At 46.0% G+C, this 24,425-nt stretch overlaps 1 protein-coding gene across 5 annotated transcripts in view; it reads left to right on the forward strand.

The window, feature by feature from the left end:
- GRK6 (G protein-coupled receptor kinase 6) overlaps positions 1-24,425 on the forward strand; it is a 697,925-nt gene that overhangs the window by 274,328 nt on the left and 399,172 nt on the right. For all 5 annotated transcript variants that reach the window (XM_078652756.1, XM_078652755.1, XM_078652753.1 and 2 more), the window contains exons 10-11: positions 6,342-6,379; positions 17,710-17,799. In XM_078652756.1, the coding sequence (XP_078508882.1) occupies positions 6,342-6,379; positions 17,710-17,799 (128 nt within the window). The remainder of the gene's footprint in view (positions 1-6,341; positions 6,380-17,709; positions 17,800-24,425) is intronic.

A 24,425-nucleotide genomic window follows, 5' to 3' on the forward strand; every position in this document is an offset into this window, starting at 1 on the left:
GGCCGCTAATAACAAGGCACAATGCATGAAATAGAAATGTACACCCGTGGTCAGGTACAGCTCGAGCACAAAGCATTACTCTACATATATCACAGAGCAACTTGAATTTTTTATTTTACAAAAGAAAAACAAACACTAAAAGGCGAATGCACGATAATTAAGGTCAGCCCAAAGAACGGAGGGGACGGTCCACGATCAGGAGAACACACCCAGAGCCCGGAGGCTCCTATCAAGTCGGGAGGGGGGGAGGGGAGCAGCGGGGAGAACCGGAAATATAGAAAAAAAAACCCGTATGGGAAGGTTCCGGGAACGCACGTCTAGGGAGATAGGACAATCTCAGCAGTGCCTACAAGGGGAGGAGTGCAAATATCCCCACGATAATCATTCCACTGGCCCCAAACCTTCGTCCACGCCCTGGGTCTGCCCCTGGCCACATAAACCGTCTTCTCACGAAACATGGACCAGTCCATGTTGTCTTCCCACTTCGAGACCTCAGGGGGCCTGGAAGCGCCCCAGAGTTGCGCAACATCCCGCTTCGCAATCATGTATCCCAGGGTAGCCCATCTGGTCTGGGCCACAGAGTAGTCAGTGGGCTCCCACACATTCAACAGACATCGTCGTGGCTCCGGCCGCAGGGCAACACCAGTCACAGCAGTCATCACCTCAAGCACAGCAGTCCAGTAAGCCGCTACAACCGGGCACTCCCAAAGGATATGTAAAAAGGTCGCACTCAAACCACAACCACGCTTACACAGCCCATCCGAGGAAAAGCCCATCGTCACCAGACGCGGACCCGTGACATAAACTCGATGAAGAATCTTAAGTTGAACCAAACGGAGACGGGCAGGAATGGCCACCTCCTTGGGAGAAGAGAGTGCCGACTGCCAATCCTCGTCGTCCAGTTCCAACCCATCGCCAACCCAAGCCTCCCGAAGTCGGAGCAATAAGTCCGCCCGATTATTGATCAATTTCTTGTAAATCAGAGAAATAGTACTATCGGGAAGATGCCCATCAAGGACACGGTCCTCGAGGGGAGAAGATTCAGGCAGGGCCTCATCAGGAACCAAAACTGAGGCGAGGGCGTGCCGGACCTGCAGGTAGCGAAAAAATTCTCTACCACTCAAACCATATTCCGCCTGGAGGGCCTGGAACGACTTCACACAACCGTTCGAGCACACATCACCCACCTTACAAATCCCAATCATATCCCAGCGGTCAAAACCCTTGGTAGACCAAAGTCCGCCCAAACGTTCCGAGGCATAAAGCGGCGTCGCCAACGTCAAGCGATCCTCCAATCCCAAACTCACATTCGCAGCTCGCCATACAGTTACCGCGATCTTGGATGGGCCCACAAGATGGCGCCCGGCCGATCGAGAATAAAGTGCTCTAGTAAAGTCCCCACCCGGGAGCTGGAATCTGTCCATCTCGAATGCAGGATTACGACCCGGGGAAAACATCACGTGATTAATGGCAGACAACTGGGAAGCCCAGTAATATCGCTTGATATCGGGGAGCGCCATGCCCCCGTCATACCAAGGGATGGTGAGCTTTGCGAGCGCGATACGCGGACGCCCATCCCATATCAATTGCCGTTGAAGACTCTCAATCTCCTGGAAATAGGTCTTAGGAATAGCGTCATAGGAGTTTTGGAGCGCGTAAAGGAATCGCGGCAAGGACATCATTTTAAACAGAGCCGCCCTGCCCAGAGGAGACAAAGGAAGCTTACGCCAACGGGCCACATCCAGGCGCAATCTAAGCAACGGTGGGAGGAGATTACGCTCAAAGCGGAGCGTCGGGTCCAACGTAATAAAAATCCCTAAATTCTTGAAACCCGAGTGGACCACCTGAATAGGAAGTCCACTCGGCAAGGGGGGCAAAACCCCCGAAAGAACATATACACAGGACTTGGTCCAGTTAATAACAAGGCCCGAATTGGCTCCAAAGGAAGCAAGAACGTCAAACAGAACAGATAGAGATTTACGCGGGGAGGTGAGATATAAAAGGATATCGTCCGCGTAAAGCGAAACGCGGTCCTCAAAGTCCGGAGACCAGCGGATCCCCTTGAGGGAAGGTTCCCACCGAAGCCAAGCAGCCAATGGTTCCATGGTGAGCGCAAACAGTAACGGAGACAAGGGGCATCCCTGACGGGTACCCCTACCAAGGGTGAAAGGAGCCGAGACCCTACCATTCACCACTACTTGCGCCAGAGGTTCCGCGTACAGTAACTGGACCCAACCAATAAACTCAGGCCCAAAACCAAATTTCTCAAGAGCCGCCCAAAGATAAGGCCACTCCACCGTGTCGAAGGCCATGGAAGCATCCAACGATGCCAAAATGGCCGGCTCCGTCAGAAGCCCCGCCCCCGCGACCGCGCCGTGAAGACGACGCAGGTTCAGAGCCGTGTTGCGATGCGGAATAAATCCAGATTGATCCGGATGGACCAAGTCACTAATGACCGTCAAGAGACGGGATGCCAGGAGTTTCGCCAATACCTTGGGTTCAACATTTAGCAGGGATATGGGCCTATAGGAGGAACAAAGATCACGTGGTTTACCCTCCTTGGGGATGACAACTATTGTGGCCAGTCTCTGATCATAAGGGAGAATACCCCGTTCCCGGGACTCCAGAAACATGGCACGAAGATACGGAGCCACCCTATCGGGACGCAACTTGTACAATTCGATTGGCAACCCGTTCGGGCCCAATGCTTTGCCCGAACGGAGGGAACGGATGGCAGTAGCTATCTCATCAACCGTAAAGGGGGAGTCCAACGCCACACGGTCTAAATCGGAAACAATGGGCAGGGCTATATCACGCAACAGAAGGCGAGAGTCAACCACATCCCTCACAGACACAGGGGTATACACCACACGGAAGTAATCGGCAAACCGGTCAACTATGCCAATCGGGTCCGTTACACTCACACCACTCGCAGACTGAATCACGGGTACCACACGATTAGCTCTCTCCTTCTTATCCAGCCATGCCAGCAATTTACCCGCTTTGTCACCCACATCATACAAACGACCCTGTTGCTCCCGAAACATCACTTTGGCGGCATCTGTGACCATGGACTTATAAGCAAATTGTTTCAGACCCAGGGCATGGAGCTTCTCAGGTGTGACACCAGATTCCAAACCCTCCTCCAATGCAGAAATCTCCCCCTCAAGATCAACCACCTCTCTATTTCTCGCTCTCTTAGCCTCAACAATAAGGGAGAGGGCCTGCCCACGAATCACGGTCTTAAAGGCCTCCCATAGGGACACAGCAGAGGAAACCGACCCCTCGTTATCCAGAAAATACGAGTCCAAGGACTTAAGCAAAAGGGTGCGGGTCTCGGGGGAGGTGAGGTACCACGGATTAATGGGAGCCACCCGGCCCACTGCCTCCACCCCAACCTCAAAACGAAGCCAGAGCGGAGAGTGGTCAGAGATACCCCTGGGCAGGTGCACAATCTCACGCACCGCTGGGGACTGAGCCGCAGGCATCAGGAAATAATCCAGCCGAGACAGACTCCCATGGGCCCCAGAGTGAAAGGTGTACTGAAGCTGCGTAGGATGCAAAAGCCTCCAGCAATCCACCAGGCCAAAGGTATCCAAAAATCCACCCAACCACTGCTGAGCCGCAGGGGTATCCCTAGGGGGGTGGCGATCGTGGAGACCGGAGACTACCGAATTAAAATCACCAGCCAGAAAGAGAGTACTATCAGGGAGGTCCAACAAGACACGGCCCAAATCCGAAAAGGTAGAAGTCTGCAAGCCGGGGGGCACATAAACAGTTAATAAGGAGAGGGCACGGCCTTCATATCGACCCACAAGAACAGCATACCGCCCCCGGTCATCCTGAATAACATCATCAATAGCCAGGGGGAGGGAAGCCCGGACAAGGATACCCACACCCCTGGAACCCGAGGTAAACCCCGAATGCGCTACGAGGCGATAGCCCCACCTATTCAGTGCATGACAAACATTGCCTATCAAATGAGTCTCCTGCAGGAAAACAATGTCAGGAGATAAACGTCGTATACATTTCAACACCACACTTCGTTTGATACGATCTCCCAGACCATTAACGTTCCACGAAACAAATCTCAACCCGCTACCCCCCATCCCACCCGAAAAAGCCCAAACCCCCCACCAATGAGCATGACCATAAAAAACAGTCCAGATACAGAATAAAGTCGCCTTGAACACAGAACACACAAACAACGAACTTCCCAACCACCCACCCCCCAAGTAACAAGAAAACACCCCCCACCCTGCACCCCTGCAAAAAGCTAAAAAGCCACCCCAACCTGCAGTGTGCCTGTCGCCCAAGAACCCCTATTCTACACAAAGACCCCGGAGGAGGAAAGGCTCTGTCCCACCCGCCCCCCGATCAAACCAATGACGAGAAAAAGATCATACATCAAAACACATGTGAGGTAGAGGAACATAGGCTTACATCCCTGGAGAGGTTATACAAAACAAGGCATCAGTCAAAGATGAAATGTTCAGCTCTCTACGCCACCCTCAGCACCGCCCGGGTGGGCTTCGGACTCAGTCTCAGGAGGTCGATGAGGCAGGGAGTCTAGCCAGTCATTCACAGCATCTGGCCGATCAAAAAAGAAAGTTCGATCATTATACTCCACCCGCAGCCTGGTCGGAAAGAGCATAGCGTAACGCATCCCCATGTCCCTAAGACGCTTCTTGGCACCACGAAATCCCATACGCTGCTTCTGGACCTGTTGGGAAAAGTCCGGATAAAAGTTCACCGTGGCATTCTCAAAGGCCACCGGGCCCTACACCCGCGAGGCCTGCAGGATAGCGTCCCGATCTCTATAGTGGAAAAGCTTTGCAACAATAGGTCTCGGCGGGGCACCTGGCTTGCCCTGGCCCCCCGGAACACGATGTGCGCGCTCCACTGCGAAAAATTTACTAAGGCCAGACGGAGAAAGGTGGTTCTGGATAAGGTCTTCAACCAGGAGATCAACCGAGTGGGGTTCCGGATTCTCCGGCACACCAACCACGCGAACATTACAGCGACGTGCCCTGTTCTCAAAATCCTCCAAGCGCCGGGTCATGAAATCGTTCACCCTACGGAGATTGCCAATCTCCGTCTGAATATCAGAGACGTCCGTCGTGAGGCTGGATGATTTGATATCCAACGACTTCACCTTTTCGTTCGTCTTGGAGAGATCGGCTCGAATCAAATTCACCTCAATTGCCACAGTGTCAAGTTTGTGGGCCAAGGTTTCGTACTGTTGGCCTATGGATTCCCTCATGCCAGAAATGGCGCCCATGATGTCCTGCAAGGAGGGCTCCGTCGACGCATCCACTACTTGGTCGGACGCAATGGGACCGGGCAGGGCAGCTCCGGGGGACCCCTTAGAGTGGGTATAACGATCCATAACATTAGATTGAACCGGACCCCCGCGCAGAGGTGTCTTCGTCTTGCGCGTCTCTCGGTCCCCTCTGCCTGCCATTTTGAAGATGCGTCACGAGTAAAGTCACCAGGGTCGACGGACCGGGCACCAGAAATGGAGGCCCCGGGACCAAAGGACTACAAGAGGGGTATCACCAGGATAGAGGCAGCCCACTCCAGGAACAGTGCAGCCAAGGGCCAGACAACCTACTCGTGTCCCGGCCACAGCTCTGGCCCGACCCTCTCACCAGCGTCCCAGTCTGAGGCAGAAACGAAACCGAAACTTAAGAAGGGGACCCACAAGACCAATCCCCCTGCCGTTGTTGTTCAACTCCAAGACGGCCACCGAACCTCACCCAGTCCCGGGCGCACTTCGAGGGTGGAGCCCAAAAGTTCAATCGAACATAATTCAGGCACCCGATGTCCAAATCAGTTTCTGAAAGGTCCAGGTAGATCAGCCCAACGTCCTCTATATGAATCCTCGCAAAAATCAGGATCAAAGCAGGATATTAAGCCGGGAGCGGCGGGGGTCCGGGGAGCGCTGTGCTCACGCGGCCATCTCGGATGCCCGCCAAGCTCCTCCCAACATTTGTTTTCTTGGTAGTTTGTGTATAAGTTTAATGTTCTTCTGCTTATGTCTTGCATTTGTGTGTGGTCCTGAATAACAAACAGTATTGTTTTAAAAGAAGTAAATTCAGCTTTTAACAAAATATATACAATTACTTTAAGCAGGATGCTGTAAGCCTTTTGATTTGTAATCCTCGTATGTGGTGCATTACATTGTTCCTTCTGACCGTTCTGTCATACAAAATGTTGTTTTTTAAAAAATGTTAATGTAGATTTCTGGTAGTGGAGCACTGGCCATCATGTTATTTATGTACTATCTTTGTGCTTGTTCAGGGTTCAGTAATGATCTTTCTCTCCTAATTTTCACACAGAGACTTGAAGCCTGAGAACATTTTGCTTGATGACCATGGTTAGTACAAAGTCTTCCTTTGTTGCGTCGTTTCGTAAGATGCATGTTCCATGCCATGTGTTTAACTGTGCCTTGCTAGATTTTAAAAGTTTGTGTCCGCTGTTTTAGTACATGTTGCTGTCCTTAATTTTTTTGATATCTTTTACTGAAGTATTTCCGTTGACCCTACGTGGGCTCTAAGTTGATAGCCAAAGTGATGAATTCTATATAGAAAAGTAGTGGCCTTTAATGTTTTTTTTTAAAGATTCAGAAACTCTGCCATAGGATTGCACTCCTGTGCATCAATGGAAATGTTTTCCATTGTGAAACGGTTATTCTCCAGTATTGGATCTTTCATAGATTCACATTCTTGAATCATCCCTGTTGTCGAGGTGGGAGTCCCATAGTACATTCTACTGCAGTAGGAATAGCATACATAACTTACAGTAGTAAAATACATTGACTTTTTTAGCTTATCTATATCATTTATAAAGAACCAAACTCCAGCCAATTGGGTAATAGCACCCTTTAGAACACTACCAGCAGAGGCATCTTCCCTCAGATTTTCTGCCACACATTGTGTGACAATAAGTCTTCCTGAGCTCTGCTCGGTTTTCTTCAGCTTGAACTCAGATTTGGTATACCCAAATTATGATCTACTGCTTCAGGATGTCGGAACCTTTCAAGAAGGGACTCTTCAGATCGTGTGGGACATGTGGAAACAAAAGGATGCATTCAGAAGATCCCCATAATTAATGTATTTATTACCTTTATCCTACCCACAAGGTAAAGACTGCAAATATTGTAGAACCTTTTCCTCAAAACCTCTCAAGGATAGAGAAGGGAGGCTTTTATTGTGGCTTAAGAAGCTAAAGACAAGAACTGCTGTTGTTTCTAAGGAAGAAAACAGTGGGGATTATGTTACCTCGTATGAGCAATCTAGGAAAAGAAAAAGGTCGCCAGGGTCACTAGAGGGACACAAGAAAGCGTTAAAGACACATCATGGGACTGCAAAAGACTCCTCACATAATGAAAAGCAAGAAATTGCTTCCTCTGAGGCAAAAACTGACCCCTCTACTCCATCCACGGCCTTTTCTTTGAAGCTCGCAAAATCCTCCTCCGATCCAGTCTTAGTCAAAAAATAACTGACTTGTCAACCACGGTAACGCCGTCAAAATCCTGATCGACGATGAAAGCCAAGATGACGGCAACCAATTAGTCTACTACCACCCCGTTGATGACTACCACCTCGTCAACGACGACTACCGCTTCATCAATGATGACTGCAACATCATCAATGACGACTACCACCTCATTGAAAGACGTAGCCGACATTGTTGGCAGCCATGCCACCAACAACGACACTGTTGACAACGAATAAGAAGCATCCAATGCTTTTTCTTTTACCAGATTTGACCTGACACCAACCTGCACAAAAGGATCGGCACCCAGAGCACACCTCCTCTAGTAAAGTGTCTCTTTTACCACCAAACCACAAGTCTAGACTTAGCCGAGTCTAAAGGCCCTTTTGACACCATGTCAAGAACCAGTAAGAGAAGGAGGATGATGCATACTATGCGCAAGTATATGAAAGACAACAATATGTTCTGCCTCCTACACCTGAGGGCATGGGTCAGGTCCCCGTATCTCTGATGCAAGACCTGCACGGCGTGTTGCAAGTCTACTAAAAACGTTTCCTTACGCCTGCTGGGACCACTTCATCACCTAAGCATCTGCTGCCTCCAGCACCTATATCGCCAGATCCTATGCTTTCTCCTGCTACACCTAGGATGACACCAAAGTTGAATATTGCTGTGCCTCCTAGGGATGGCCTATCCTCTTCGGATGATGATAGAAAGGAGGGTGAAATTCAAGATACCCAGTCAGTTGCCAATGAGTGGGATGAAAACCTCCTCCCCACGCCTTCTCCTTCGGCACCCCAATAAATAGATTTACCACCAGAGGATATTGGTGGTTTTCATAGACTTCTGGAATGAGCCACTACACGTTTTCAGCTCCCAATCAAAGTGAAGCAATCCATTTGCTTTCTGTATGATTTTAAGGGACAGTCAAGGAAGACTGTTAAAGCAATCTCTATAGTAGATTACATTTGGGAGGAAGAGATTAAAATAATGAGAACTCCTGTGACATTGGTTCTTCCGAGAATAGACAAAAAGTATAAGGCCTCTGAAGACTCCCTGGCATGTCTTGTAGGACATACATTACCAGACTCAGTTATTACACAAGCTGCCCAGCTACAGTTGAAGAACCCTTCCATGCCAATCTGAACTCCACCTGACAAGGAAGGCTGATGCCTTTATAATATAGGGAAGCGGTTCTCCACCATCTCAGGCACTAATGTGCGTGCTGCAAGTTCTCTGGCTATTCTGGGCAGTTGTGACCGCCAGGTATGGTCAGACATCGCAGCGTATCTTGATTTTCTGCCGGAGCACAAGAAAACAGATGCAAAACCGCTTCTGCTAGAGGAAGAAAGATCTGTGTCAGAGATTTTAAATTGTGCTATGGAAATAGCTTCCCTAGGTTTTTGGCAGCTCACAGGGTCAGTCGTTTGTTGACACCAAGGTTGGCTAAAGGCATCATCATTTCGTCCTGGAGTCCAAATGTAAATTCTAGACATGCCATATAATGGCGACGCCTTGTTCGGCAAGTACATCAATGACGCCTTACAAACAATAAAGGCGGACACGGACAGTGCAAGATCATTGTGTATCTTGCAGTTCTGAAAAACAGCTTTCAGAGGGGCCCGCAGAAGAGGTACATACTCCTATCATGGGGAATAGCAGCGATACCAGCTGTACCAACTCTATCGGCAGCCTTTTCAGCCGGCTTATCAGCAGCACCTGTCATACTGTGCACGACCAGAAGCAGCCTACTCAAATCAACAGTCACCCAGAAAACAATACCAGTTACAGACACTAGAAGGAAATAGTGACAACATCCTAGTGCTGGTTACCCCCCATTCAGCACCTCATTGTGTCGGAGCACGACTTTCACAATATCACCATCAATGGTAAAAGATCGTAGAGGACAAATGGGTCCTGGATCTTATTACATATGGCCTTGCCTGGAGTTCACGCAAATCCCACCAACCAAAATGGGTGCCTACACCCCACCTCTATCTTTTCTGGTAATAGGTGCTAGTCATGCTGAACAAGGATGTCATTGAGAAAGTCTCACATTCTCAGAAAGGAATGGGTTTCTATTCTCGCTTTTTCCTGGTCAAGCAGAAATCTGGAGAATCTGCAGCTCCTCAATCACGGAGTTTTCATGGTGAGTCTGGATTTGTAGGATGCGTATTTCCATATCCCTAGCCATCCCAGCATCACAGGTTCCTCAGATTTCGGTGGCCGGCACTCACTATCAATTCAAAGTGCTTCCCGTTGGTCTCAAGTTGGTCCCTCGGATATTCACAAAATGTTTTGCCCCGGTGACAGCCCATCTAAGACAGAAAGGCCTTCAGGTACTTTCATACCTCCACCACTGGCTCATGAAAGCACTATCTGTCCAGCAAGGGTCGTAGGCTACAATAGCGTATCTACGGATGTTTCAATCCTCTCACAGTAAATTACCAAAATTCTCTCCGCCCTCCCTCAACAAGGATAAATTTCCTTGGAGCAAACTTAGATACATTACCGGACAAAGCATTCTTGTCCACAGAGAGAGACAAACCAACCTCAAGACACTGGCTCAAATCCGCTCAAAAAGATAGTCTGTTTCTGTGTGTCTTCTCAAATCTCTTTTCGGCATGATGTCATTGGCCCTTCTCCTAGTGCCCTGTGCTCGTCTAAGAATGAGACCTTGCCAGGAAGTACGGGACAGGCTATGGGTTCATCTGGAAGGCTCATTCGACAATGTCACCCAATTCACACTGTCTATGAAAAAGGTGCTTCCTTGGTGGAAAAACTCCAACTATCTCTAATCAGGGCTAACATTCCTCTCTCTAGTTCCCGAGTACATAAACAGAACAGATGCCTCTCTAGAGGGCTGGGGGAGCCCATCTACAGGATTTCAGATACATGGCAAATGGAATCTCTCTAAGTTCTAGATGCACATAAATGTCATGGAACTCTGGACTAATCCACTTTCCCTTCAAGCCTTCTTTCTGAGAATACAGAGATCATCAGTGTTAATACGGACAGACACTACCAGTATGCACTACCTCACCAAACAAGGAGGTACAAGATCTCAAATCCTCTCTGGAGGCGCAAGAAATATGGAAATGGGCATTGGAGCACCAGTTATCCATCAGAGCAGAACATCTGCCGGGGATGAGCAACAGTTTGACGGACACTTTAAGCAGAACAAATCAGAGCTGTCACAAATGGAAGCTAAATCATTCCATTTTAAACACCATATTCCAATGATGGGGCAAGCCAAACTTGCATCTCTTTGCGTCTCGAGAGAACTGGAAATGCCTGTCTTAAGCAAGCTAGGGCCCTCAATAAGGGTCGTGGGCAAATGTGTTTTCGATCAGATGGTCCGGGATCTATGCATACGCTTTTCCCCCATTCCCCCTCATTCTCAGGCTTCTCAAGAAAATGAAAAGGGAACCATGCTGGCTAATACTCATTGCTCCAAGGTGGCCCAGAGAGCGCTGGTTCACGAAGCTTCTGCTGTTGTCTGAAGACAATCCTATTCAGCTGGAGCCGCAGAAGAATTTGCTTTCAATGAACCACAAGCAGGTCCTTCATCTGAACCAGACTGCTCTGCATTTATTGGCCTGACTCCTGAATACCATGAACTGCAGCATCTAGATATTCTGCAAGACTGTAGGGATATCTTAGTTAGAGCCAGAGCTGATACTACAAACAAATCGTATTGCCTGAAATGGAAGTGTTTTTGCCTTTGGTGCCAGCAGTCCTGGAAAATATCATAAACCATCAACTCATGACACCTGGAGCAGAACCAGCTACTTGACACCTCTCAATCCGGCTTCCGCAACAATCACAGCACTGAAACCGTTCTGTTCGCAGCCACAGACGACATCAGAACCCTACTTGACGGAGGGGAAACAGCAGCTTTGATCCTCCTCGACCTCTCAGCAGCCTTTGACACCATATACCACCATACACTGATCAAAAGACTCCACCATATCAGCACCCAAGGGGACGCACTCAGATGGATCACCTCCTTCCTCACTGGAAGAACCTCTGAACCCAAGGAGATCACCTGCCGCGCCCCCCCAGACTCATCCCTCTGTTTCACATGTTTCAATTTATATATGACCCTGCTGGCCAACATAGTCAAATCCCACAGTCTCAACATAATTTCCTATGCAGATGACACCAAACTCATCCTCTTACTCACCGACGACCCCAACAGAACCAACTCCACAGATGCATGACAAATGTCAGACTGGATGAAGAACAACTGCTTGCAGCTGAACACCGAAAAGACGGAAGAACTGATGTTTAGCAGCAACAGCTGGAACGACTCCTGGTGGCCTTCAGACTTAGGACCCACTCCCTCCGACCAGATCAGAAACCTCAGAATCATCATTGACGGCAAGCTCACCATGAAATCACAGATCAACGCCATCTCCTCCACCTGCTTCCTTACTCTGCGCATGCTTCATAAGATCTTCAAGTGGCTATCCCTACACACGAGAGCACAGTGACAGTCCCGCATCAACAGCCGCCGGGACTATGGCAACACCCTCTACGTAGGAATCGCCGCACACCTCCTACAGAGACTTCAGACTATACTGAAAGCCGCAGCTGGACTCTTCCTCAGCCTTCTCCGACAAACCCACATCACACCCCACCGAGGGCAACTCCACTGGCTCCCTGTACACAAGTGATGCCAATTCAAGCTGCGGACTCATTCACACATGGCTCTACACAACCAAAAATCCACATATATTAACCACCGTCTGAACTTCCACCGACTGTCGAAGACTACGATCTGCCTCCCTTTCAAATACCTATACTCCCCACATCTACCGAAGCAAAAGTGGATGATGCTTCTTCTCCCACATCGCAGCAAAGAATTGGAACAGCCTCCCCAAGCACCTCTGGTCCATCACCCCACTCCCAAAATTCTGAATGGCTCTCAAAACCTGTCTGTTTGCATGAGCCTCCTGCAAGAGCCTGGATACCCTATCAGGTGATTAGCCGCGCTTTATGAATCCTGATTGATTGATTGAGACCAAAGTCCTCCCAATTTAGTCACCTCCAGAACAGTTTTTGCCATACCTTCTCCCTGTGGCCAGATCGGGCCTGGTGTATTCTTCCATTCATGTGCATTTAGCGGCCATCTCAAGATACAGACTGACATCAGGTTCTCTTTTTCTGTGGTCGAACAGACTAATCACGCAATTTCTTCAGTTTAGTCAGGGTTTTTCCTCTGATAAAAACACCTCCACCAGCTTGGTAACTAAATACGGTATATCACAACTGATGTAGAGCCCTTTCGAACCTGTTCACAGGGCAGAACTCAAATTCCTAACTGGAAGGTTACTTCACTTTTAGCACTCACTTCCGCAAGGAGAGTATTCGCACACCTGGTTTTCACAATAAAGGAACCTTTCTTACAATTTAAAAAAAATACTATTGTTCTCCGAACTAATCCCAAGTTCATAACTAAAGTTCCAATAGATTTCCGTCTCAACAAACCTGTTGTCCTCAAGACTTTCTTCCCAGATCCACACATCTGCTTAACAAACTTTGCGTACCCTTGATGTAAAAAGGTGCTTGAAGTTCTATTTGCATTGCACACAAAGCATCTACGTACTACAGATCAAATATTCGTGGCATATGGAAATCCTAACAAGGGAAGTTCAGTTTCTAAAATCACCATAGCAAGATGGATTTAAGCTGCCATTCTGTTCTGACATTCTAAGGCCGGTCGGAGGAAAGGCTTAGGCGCATTCGATCACGGCAGTCTCTACAACTGCGACCTTGTTTGCTGGAGTGCCTATCGAAAGCATATGCCGTGCTGCAATATAAAAAACAGGCATACGATCATCCAACACTATTGCCTGGATTTGGTGCAGCGCAGGGATTTAGCTGTGGGTCAAGCAGTGCTTTGGCATCTTTTCCATTAAGGTGAGCCTTCTATTATAAAATGTGTATATTTGTACCCACCATCCGCTATTGGGTTATAAAACATGATTTTACTATATATGGTATGTGACTGATAACTATTTTGATTTAAGCATGTGAATCTATGAAAGAGCCAATACCGGAGAAAAGGCTTAATACTTACCTGTAACTCTTGTACTCCAGTATTGGTATCTTTCATAGATTCGCATGCGGCCCACCCTCCTCCCCTTGGAGGCTTTTCTTCTTGACAAGTGGTGACTATTCCCACTAGTGCTTGAAAATCTGAGAGAAGATACATCTGCTGGGAGTGTTCTAAAAGGTACTATTGGCTGGAGTTTATTTCTTTATAAAAGATATAGATAAGCTACGAAAGTCAATGTCTTTTTACAATTGTAAGCTATTCCTACTACTTTATAATGGGACTCCCACCTCGACGACCGGGATGTTTCAAGCATGTGAATCTATGAAAAATAATAATACTGGAGAATGAGTGTTACAGGTAAGTAACAAATTTTTTCTTCCCCCCCAAGTTTGTAGCACCTCATTGTTCTCTCTCCGCTCTATCAATATTTCTCTTCTATTTTTCCTCTGTAAAATCTCTTCCATTCAAACAGAGACTGCTTAATAAACTGTGATTATTGACCTTAGAATCATGTTGGACCAAAGCTGCTCTGCCAACCTCAGATCGTTAAACATCTCAACTGCATTCAACTCTGTCTCACGCTCTGCTTTTATTAACAGCATTTTTAAGGGCATCTCTGAACAAGCTCTCAAATGTATTGGATGGTTTCCTTCTCGCTGAACTGTAACCATTACTTTCCTCCATTTTAAATCCTGCTCTTCTCCCCTCCTCTGTGGTGTTCCGCAAGTCTCATTGTTAAGTCACACTTTGGCTAAAATGTACATGGCACCTCTTGCTCTGTTCTTTTGCTTATTCAGTTTTGAAAACCTGTCCTATGCCGAAGATATATAGAATGTGATTCCAGAGTGGCTCTGGGACCATCCCCTTGGGAACACCTTATTTTCCTCTTAAGACAGAGGATTCCACAATGTTGTATACGTAAAGTTTCCTTTTTATTCGTCAAAGTTCATCAGATAATTGGTTCAAGATATATTCATTTTAAACAATGATTACACTCATTAATATGCATGAGTGACACGTTAAATCATGAGACATCATTATGGTTCAGTGTGTCCAATGCATCGCCGTGAGCATCGACCCTCTGTAGAGAGGGCACCCTTACTTTTGAATACACCGGTCTTACCGAGCATCAGCGCCACTACATTGGTTCAGCAGGCACCAAACCTCTTACAGACATCATTGTTCCCTGATGAAGGGCGTATTGTATAGCCCGAAATGCATTGGACACACTGAACCATAATGATGTCTCATGATTTAACGTGTCACTCATGCATATTAATGAGTGTAATCATTGTTTAAAATGAATATATCTTGAACCAATTATCTGATGAACTTTGACGAATAAAAAGGAAACTTTACGTATACAACATTGTGGAATCCTCTGTCTTAAGAGGAAAATAAGGTGTTCCCAAGGGGATGGTCCCAGAGCCACTCTGGAATCACATTCTATATTCTTAGCACTGGCGTTTTTAGGGGTATCTACGCCACCCTAGGTGAACCCAATTGGACGAATCTACATTTAAATGCTGTGCATCCATCCTACCACTCGTTTCTATGCCGAAGATACACAGCTCATCATTTCCATCTCTGACAATCCAGACTTTTTCTAGTCTAACTTCTGGTCTTATAATGTGTGTGGGTTCAAGTTGGATTCAGTACAACCATCTGAAACTCAATAGCAACAAGACAGATGTTCTTCTCTTTGGACACCAGCCTCTTGTCTGGTCACGTAATATCCATCAGAACTGGGGCAACCTCGTTATCCCCTTTTCTCTCCTAAATACCTTGCCATGATCTTTGATGCTCAGCTTACTTTTACTAAACAAATCAATTGGGTTTCTTGGACTTATTTCATCATCTTACCACTGCTCACTTTCTTCCTTTAAAAAACGTCATCCATTCTTTAATCAGCTCCCACATCGATTATGGTAATTCCATCTTCCTTGGCCTTCCAGATTAGCTTCTGCACCATCTCCAGATTATCTAGAATTCAACTGCTTGGCTTATTCTCAATCTGTCAGCCACATCCTTCTTTTCTTCAGTAATACCTGAAAGGCTGTACATTAAATGAAGTCTCAACGAGTTATGCAGAGGATTGAAACACTGACCTATTGTAACTCGGGGAAGGATCTTTACCAATTGGCTTTGTGGTGAGGCCTTGTGACCATTGTCCAATTTAGAACAAAATGCCTGGCTTCATGGACCTGTGGCAGCTTGCCACCAAGGAAAATAATGGCAGAGTTGGGTAGTTTATTAAACGAAACAGAAGTATTTCTAAAGAGTCCAACTACAAACGGTGGTCTCCAGGTGACCTGGGGTGAGCACTTCACTTTTTTGGGATGTGGGTGTTAAAGTTGCATCGACGAAAGATCCAGCAATTGAGATATCCTTCCCTACCATAGATTGCAGAGGGTTGTACCCTCTGTGAAGTTGTTCCTGCAGGCCCCATACTCTTTATATTCTAATGCGCACACACTGCAACCTGGTAAGTAACATGAGCCAGCAAGGTCAGGGCCACCGCTGTGGCTCTAAGTCCACTTACAACTGTGCACACAAGGGGTGAGAGGGTTTCTCCTTTTATCCACCCTATTCAGCTAAGTAACGCTGCGATGACTCCTCTCATGGTATTATACACAAACAAAGTTGCTACAGACCCAATAATGTAATGAAGTTTTGAGAGAAACTTTATGGGCAGTGTAAAAACAATAACACTTTGCCTACCTAGCAGTGCGAAAACTAGTAGCCTGGGGAGAGAAAATGTAGGTTATACTCTCCAAATGTCTGGTTGCTTAAAACATGTCCTACATCAAGTTGTCCTTTTTACTTATGGAGAGCTTGCAAGTAATTTCAAACCAGCATAATTTTCCCCATGAATGAACTTTGCATTATTTTTGCCCTCTGTAATCTCTGTATTCTCGGAATTTTAAGATGTGTAAGATTTGGAGCTCCTTTTTGCTAAGTTTATTTCATGTGATTGCTTGGTTTTTGGATCAGCAGCCTTAGCTGTGTACTTTGAAAACCTCAATCAGTCATAATGAAAAAGTGTTTAAAACTAGTATAACCTCGCCTGGGACTAAACTCTTTCAGAACTTAACTGTAATGTACCCCTGCCCTTGTTGAAGTGAAGGAATTTAGTCAGTTTGCAGAGATAAGTAATGTTGTGTGGGGGTATATTCTGCAATGACTGTGCCCCCTGGGTTGGAAAGACCAGGGTGTTAGTATGGGGCAAATGAAGAGTGCTTGGTGTAGTGGCCTCTATTCCAGTATTGGGGTATCTTTCATAGATTCACATGCCTGAATCATTCCCCGTCGCCGAGGCGGGAGTCCCACAGTAAAAATATATATACAAAAGCAGTGCCTTAGTAAGAACTGTAGTAGGCTAAAAAGACAAGAGGCCCAGAAGGCCCAAAATTTAGTAGCCTATCTACCTCATTATATGAAAAGAACTAAAAAATAGTTCCAACCAATCAGCTGCCAGCACCCTCTAGAACCTTCCCAGCAGAGGCAGTTCTCCTCCGATTTTCTGAGCACAAGTGAGAAGTAGGTATCCTAAATAGAGAACTGTCCTGCCGGGGGAGGAGGGTGGGTGCATGTGAATCTATGAAAGATACCAATACTGGATAACTGTAGTTACAGGTAAATAACTTGTTTTCTTATTCTCTGTTCTGCAAAACGTTTACATTTGTATTTTTATTAGGTCTTCCTTCTGACCTTTCTTTTCGATCACTGTTGGAATGTGTTGCAAACCCTTCCTAGCTGTAGCCATCCTCTACCCCTAGCAACCTGCTCCTGCAAATATCTGCTCAGTAGTTTGGCTGAGCTTCGATCATGCACTGTGGGGTACTTCAGATCCTTAGTAATGCTCTACCTCTGTTCCTATTGGTGATCCCACCATATTCTACTTTGCTAGTATTATTTAAGCCCACACCTTTAAAAGTTCTGATTTCAGCTGTGCTGGAGTCCCCTTCAGACCCTTACACCTGTAGCGGGTTTGCTTTCCCAATCAAGATTTCCTGTGGTCTCTCCTATGCTGTTTTTATGTGTTGCTGGTTCAAGCAATACTATGTCTGCTCCCTGTTTCTCGAGTATGAACTTTTCAATTATGTTCTCTTACTAGTGTTTCATTATTTTAATCCCATTGGTAGGTCACATCCGCATTTCAGACCTTGGGCTTGCAGTGCACATACCGAATGAGCAGAAGATAAAAGGCAGAGTGGGCACAGTGGGCTATATGGGTAAGTGAACCTTTATACTCTTTCTGCACCACTTTTTGCTTATTTAGGTCCTTGCACTGATTTGCATCTTCTTACATAGTTCGTGTAATTGGTCTTTGTGAAAGATCTTTGGTAGTGGTTGGCCTTTTCCTTGCCCAGGCTCCTTCAGCAGCTCAGTGTGCAGGATTCTTCTGCAGTTTCTTGCCCATGCTCCTTCTGCTGCTAATAGTGGAACTAATTAATGAGTCTCAATATGTTAAATTGAAGCCTTTGGTACTAGAAGCCATCTGAGCAGAAATTATATGTCCTGAGATTCTATTGGCAGTGTTACTTGATCCTTGAACAACAGCTTTGGTTCCGGTCACAGCACAAGGCATCAACATTGTGCGGAGTGTCATTAAAGCTAAGTCACTTCGTTTGTCAAACTCCTTCCAGCCAAAGCTTTGTGTTTTCAAGGTTTCTTTCCACAGTCATTTAACCAACACAATTGTTCTTAATGGCCTCTGTCGAGGACAAGAAACCCCCAATCACTCCCATTTATGGTTGAGGATTTCTCTTCCGAAGTGTTTGATACAACTCCAAGAGGAGAGCAAGGGTTCACCACCATCGCACCACCTCCAACATACAGCCAAGCAGAGCACTAATCCAGTCCATACACACCTACACACAGTTCCCAAAACTACAGATCTGTTATAATCACCCATATATCCTTTTAGTTTTTAGTTTTTTTGTTTTATATAACGCAAACTAGACCCAAAGGCATCAGAGCGCTTTACATGAGCAACAGTTGCTTTACAGACAAGAACCTTCTTTTTTTTTGTTAAGCTCAGGGAGATTAAGTGGTTTGCCCAGAATCTCAGGATGTTGAGCGTCCCTGCCAAGACTCGAACCGGGTTTCCCAGCTTCGAAGTCGACCGCCCTAGCCGTAAGGCCAAATCCTCTCCCCAAACACTCCACACTGGTGTTGAATTTTATAAAATATTTACCTGACAACAGGTGGAATACTTCAGAAATTTAAATGTTCTGGAAATAAAAACACTTGTCCCTTTTGGTATTATACTAGGAGGTGACATTATGGAAGGGAAGCGTTCTTGTCATATTAGAGCTCTGCTAATCGCCCCCCTGATAATGTTTTTATATAATTTCAATAGTCTAGGAGGGCTCGAGATTTTGTCACCATTCCACAAATATACATGCAGTTAAGCAGTAGTTCTGAAGTTAGAATGCCCTATTAAAATGGGCCCATTCACAGACTAACATAGTTAAGGCTATCCACCAACTCCTCTAAGTAAATATTTTTCCAGAATGGCATAAAAAGCGCTATAGGGAAAGTGAATATTTGCAATCACTCAGTGGATTTTTGCATGAGCAGATACATGTGTTTATTTGCTCGTGCAAAAATAAAAATAGAGTTCACAAACGTTTGGGAGAAGTGTGACTTTCAGGCCTACTTTAGTAATCCCTTGTGTATTTCTGAAGGTTATGAATCAACATAACAGAGCATTCATCTGCAGATATACATTTGTGAGTGTCTTTAAGAATCAAGCCTCTAAAAAATATTCTGTGGCCCAATATTGTTTTACAGTGACTCTCAATTACTGACTTTTTTTTTAAATATTGACATTCGTCACACACATTTTCACTAAATGATGAGCCTGAGAAAGTGTTTAAAGTTGCACAATAGTTTAAGAAAACATTTTTAATCCAGTTCCATTTTTTGCATATGTCTTGTTTTGAAAGCAAACTATCCTCAATCTTGCTTCTGTGTGTATTATGCATATAATTACGTAGCATTCTACAATCAGTATAAGTAACTCGAGATTGTTACATTTTACTGGAACCACAGTGAGTAATACATGCGGAGTTTATAGCTTTTCCTACGTTTACATGAGTAAAGGCTTTGCATTAATAAGTCATATATTTTTGAGCAACGTATACATATGGATACAAACCTTGCCTTAGTTGCAGACACTCTTATTTCAAAGATCCATACTGTGGTATTGTAAACTGGCTTTAATACACAACAAGTATCTAGGAGTCAGAGAAAAAGAGAGAAGGCTCTGTTCAAAGAAAACCAATGACATGACAAGTGTTAGTTTCTAGTAGGTGGAAACCACGAACTCCATTAAGTGTAGTTGAATTAAGTCAAATATACGTGGTCATGTAGATCTGGGAAAGAAAAACCTCAAGGGTAGGTGAAATTTTCCCATCATTTGCCGATCTGTTCCGCCATTCTTTACATCATGTGGGTTCTCCTTACCCAGGAGACAGGACTTTCACAGTCGAATGGATATAGTGGGGACTGTGGGAACCCTGTGACTCAAATATCAGCAAATTGGTGGTGCAGATAAAGAATAAAGAATAAATGTAAATAGGCAACTGAAAAAAGCAGTGCAAAAAAGTGTAAGTGGTGATAAGATAAAATTGGATCAAGCTGAGTAGAGGTATGATTTTTAATGTTTTCTCTCAGCTTCTCCAAGTCTAAAATGAAGTGAAATAGAAACAGATTTAACAAAATATCTGTTCAGCAATTGCTGGAGTTCGTGGTTTCCACCTACTAGAAACTAACACGTGGCATGTCATTGGTTTTCTTTGAACAGAGCCTTCTCTCTTTTTCTCTGACTCCTAGATACTTGTTGTGTATTAATGTTATAGGTAGGGGCGTGTATCTAGTTTTGACTCTTTAACCCCTTGCAGGCTGGTGACGAACCCCAGCCATCACGCTCCGCGGTGCTCGTGTGCGGATGACGGCTGGGGTTCGTCACTGCCCTGCCCTGTTCGTTTGTTTACCGCACAGCGGCGGAAACGGGCCAGCATCGAAGGGGTTAAACTAGCCCTTGGACCCTCTTTTCAAAATAGTGTGTATTGCAGCCATTGTAAACTGGCTGCCAAAGGTGCTACAAGGGGTGGTGGTGGGGGGAATACTTGTCCAGTGGGAAAAATAAATATGAAAACGTGTCCTTGACCACAAACAATATGTCCTGGGCATTGGGTGATGGTAATACCACACCTCTCGCCACCCATTTCATCTTCTCTGTTTATGGAACTTACTATTTGTCAGACATTCTATTGCATCCCCATGTTTCTCCACTTCTCCTGGCATACAAACAGTTGTGGTTAAGGCAAGGGACAGTAATAGGCGGTTCAGAATAATAGTATTGCTGCTTGAGTGCTGAAGACTGTCTTTATGTGACCCTCATTTGCAAGGTTTTCAATTTTATGGAGTTATTTAGAGAGGCTTTACTCTACACTATATAGCCTTTTCAGGTTCTCATTAAAGTTCAATTCAGCCACATTATGATAACTACTGACTATGCACTCCACAGACTGATTAGCTTTGATGCTTGAAAGATGTGTTAATATCACTTAAAAATCGCTGGTACTCCATCTCTTCAGACTGAAGAATGGAATTGGGCTAGGTGTTGGGTGTAATCAGCAGTCGTGGACCCTCACACCATATATCTCGGACGCCTGGGCTCTGGATGCAACTTAAAACTTGTCTGATAAGTGTTCCCTGATGCATCTGAAGATAGTCAGAGAGTAGGAAGTAAGGTTCCCCTTAAGGGGATTGTCATAACTAGTCATTAGCAATGGATTGTCCCATCCAAATAAGATGTCCGGGGCACTTTTAACAAATACAGTACAGCTTAATTTAAAAATAACACCGATCAGCAGCACCACCTCCTTCTTTTCCTGAGACTATACATCAAAACAGGTCCAGTAGGGAAGAGACTCTTAGAGGAAGAAGTGTACAGGCACAAGATCCACTAACTTTTTGGGTCAGACTCTGATCCTTTGATTCTTTACGGCTACAGCATTGATGGCTGGGAAGATCATCCCTACAAGCTAGCAGGCCTCTCATCGGCCATTAGATTGGACACCTCTCTAGAGATGGAGTTCCCTACACGTTCTCCCACCCATGAAGTGATGTCCTTCCACTCAGTGGTTAGGAAAGCTGCTGAGTTGCTAGAGTTGCAAATACCGATGGTGGGTGGCAAAACGAATATCCTCAGAGGATCTCCTTTCAGCCCCAGCAGCGTCAGAACCTCTGTTGCCCTTCAACAAGGCGTTGATGGACCCAGTCATTGGAGCCTGGGAAAAGCCCACCTCTGCTCCAGCAGTCAAATAGGCTGGTGGGCAGGGTGTTAGTGTCCCAAACCAGCGGATCTGCATTTTATTCCTGCACACCAGTGATCACAAAACTTGGTTATTAACGTATCAAACTCATGTGGACAGTTGGCCGGCACCTCTCCTTCAGTTCTGGTACACTAGAAGGCAAAACATCTGGAAGCATGGGGGAAGGTAATGTTTTGCAGCGTGAATCTTTTCTGGATTCACTATGCTGTGCATTATTCCGCCATCAAGTGGTTGGGTCCGGAATTGTAGTCTTTTTTTTTTTTTTTTTTTTTTGGTGGGCGTCTACGACGTAGTACCATTTGGTGACGTCAATGTACTTCCTGCAGAAGCACCACCTTTGGTAGCCATCTTCAGATTCTTTTTTCCGCCTTTGGGTCTGGATCGATACGGGGAAGCTCCCGAGCTGGAGAAGAAGATTCGTGGAAAAACTTAGAAAAATCGTCGGAGAATAGAACACCGGGGTCTTACATCTCCACCAGTAACTCTACAACAACTGCAGTTCAACGAGAAGAGGAAAATCTAGAACTTCATCGACCGGAGAATGCGCATGCAGGGGGCTCCCTGGGCGCGGTAAAGAACAAGACGCCATTCAAGTTTTGCAAGAACTGCCACCACAGAAGGATCAGCAACTAATCTGTAACCTGTACCTGACGCTGGATCATCGAAGCGACAACTGCAATGCCTGAGGGTAAGGGAAAAACAGCGACACGCAAACTACAATATGCAAGGCCAAGGGCCACCGCCATCACTGCGTGACCTGGTCCTCTCCTGCGAGGAGGAAGACAATGTCGCCGAAGGACCAGAAGTCAACGAGGACACCGAGGTGTTGGTCGTGGAAGTCGAGTAGAAGACTTCGAAAGAGGTAAGAAAGTCGTCGACCTCGAAAAAATAAGTAGAGTCTCGAAAATCAGACTCTGGATCACAAAAAGGGCGACAGTAGCTGCATCCAAGCAAAAGCAGACCGTAGGATACATCAATAAGGACTCCGGAGCGGCAAAGTTTCTTGAAAAAACCAAGACGTCGAGCGAGAGTCTGGAAAAGGACGCCTCGGCATCGAAAAGAGCGAGACCCAAGCAAACCTACACGACCGCCCTGGCGTCATCAGTCGAGAACGAAAAGCGGCTCCGAAACAAAAGAGGGCCAGATTGAGTAGAAGAGGAGAAGGCTCGAAGCCGAAATGGTGAATATCGTTCAGCGCAAAAAAGACTTAGACGAAAGTTTGAAGCATTACAAGATACCGCAGTGATCAACGGAAATTGAAACACAAAGTGTTGAGGAAGGTTCCTACTTCTTCTGGGAAGATGTCGAACAGGACAAACACGCATACGCAGAATCGTCGAACTCTGAGACTCAAGAGCTCCAATAGCAAGACCTCGACGCAGAGTCGCCCGAAGAGTCAGTAGAGTTGTATCTTTCGAGGTCATCACCATCTGATGACATTGGCACGTACAATCAGGTAATAAAGAAGGCGGCAGAAACTTATGGGGTTCAGCTAGAGGAAGAAAAACCTCAAACCTGTTTTTTATTGGAAATGCTTACACCATCTAGGAACCAATTCCTACCAATGCTGCCTAGTGTCTTAGACCAGGGAAAAGAGGCATTCAAGAAGCCTGCTGTTTGCAAGGCCATAACACCAAGAGCTGAGAAAAAATATAAACACTTCACAAAAGACCCTTTATACATTAAGGGATCAGTACCAGTTGTCTCTATCATTGCCTCAACAGCAAGAAAAAGGTTTAATGTGCCCACCACAGTGGGGTCACCTCCAGACAAAGAAAGTAGAAGGATGAACCTCGTCAGAAGGAAAACTGAGAGAACTGCTGCAAATCAGTGGCGCATTGCAAACTCAAATGCTCTGCTCAACAGGCATGTGTACCAGCACTGGGAGGAGGTAGGGGAACTGTTACAAAACCTACCAGAACAGTTTCAGAAAAGGGCAAGCCACCTGCTGGAAGAGGGCAAAAACATTGCTAACATATGTTTGAAGTCAGCCCTTGATGCGCCCGAAATATCAAGCATGCAAATTATGATTGGCATAATAGAAAGAAGAAATTCATGGCTTAGAATATCAGGCTTTAAGCCAGAAGTGCAGAGCAACCTAATGAATTCACCATTCATTGGGGAACAATTGTTTGGAACGGTGGTTGATGACAAACTAAATCAACTAAAAAAGGACAACGTAACAGCAAGGTCCATGGGAGCCATGCAGTTCAGAGGTATTCGTAGAGGCACACCGTTAAGAAGGCCAGCGGGGAGAGGTACACAACAACCTACTACCACACACACCAAGGTTACCTGCAAACATACCATGCCGGGAACCAGAGCACACAACAGGGACAGCAACTAGGCTGGCAATTCCAAGGAAGAGGGTCCTTTCGAGGGCGTCCCAGTGGCAGAGGTCCGCCACAAAGGGATGGACAACAAACATCTGGCAAGTGACTGCACACGCAGAGAAGTACTCACCAAAACCAACAGTGACCGTAAAAAGACAAACTTGCAGTTCCTCCAAA

This window comes from Lissotriton helveticus, chromosome 7 (genome assembly GCF_964261635.1).
Source record: "Lissotriton helveticus chromosome 7, aLisHel1.1, whole genome shotgun sequence".
Lineage (NCBI taxonomy): Eukaryota > Metazoa > Chordata > Amphibia > Caudata > Salamandridae > Lissotriton > Lissotriton helveticus.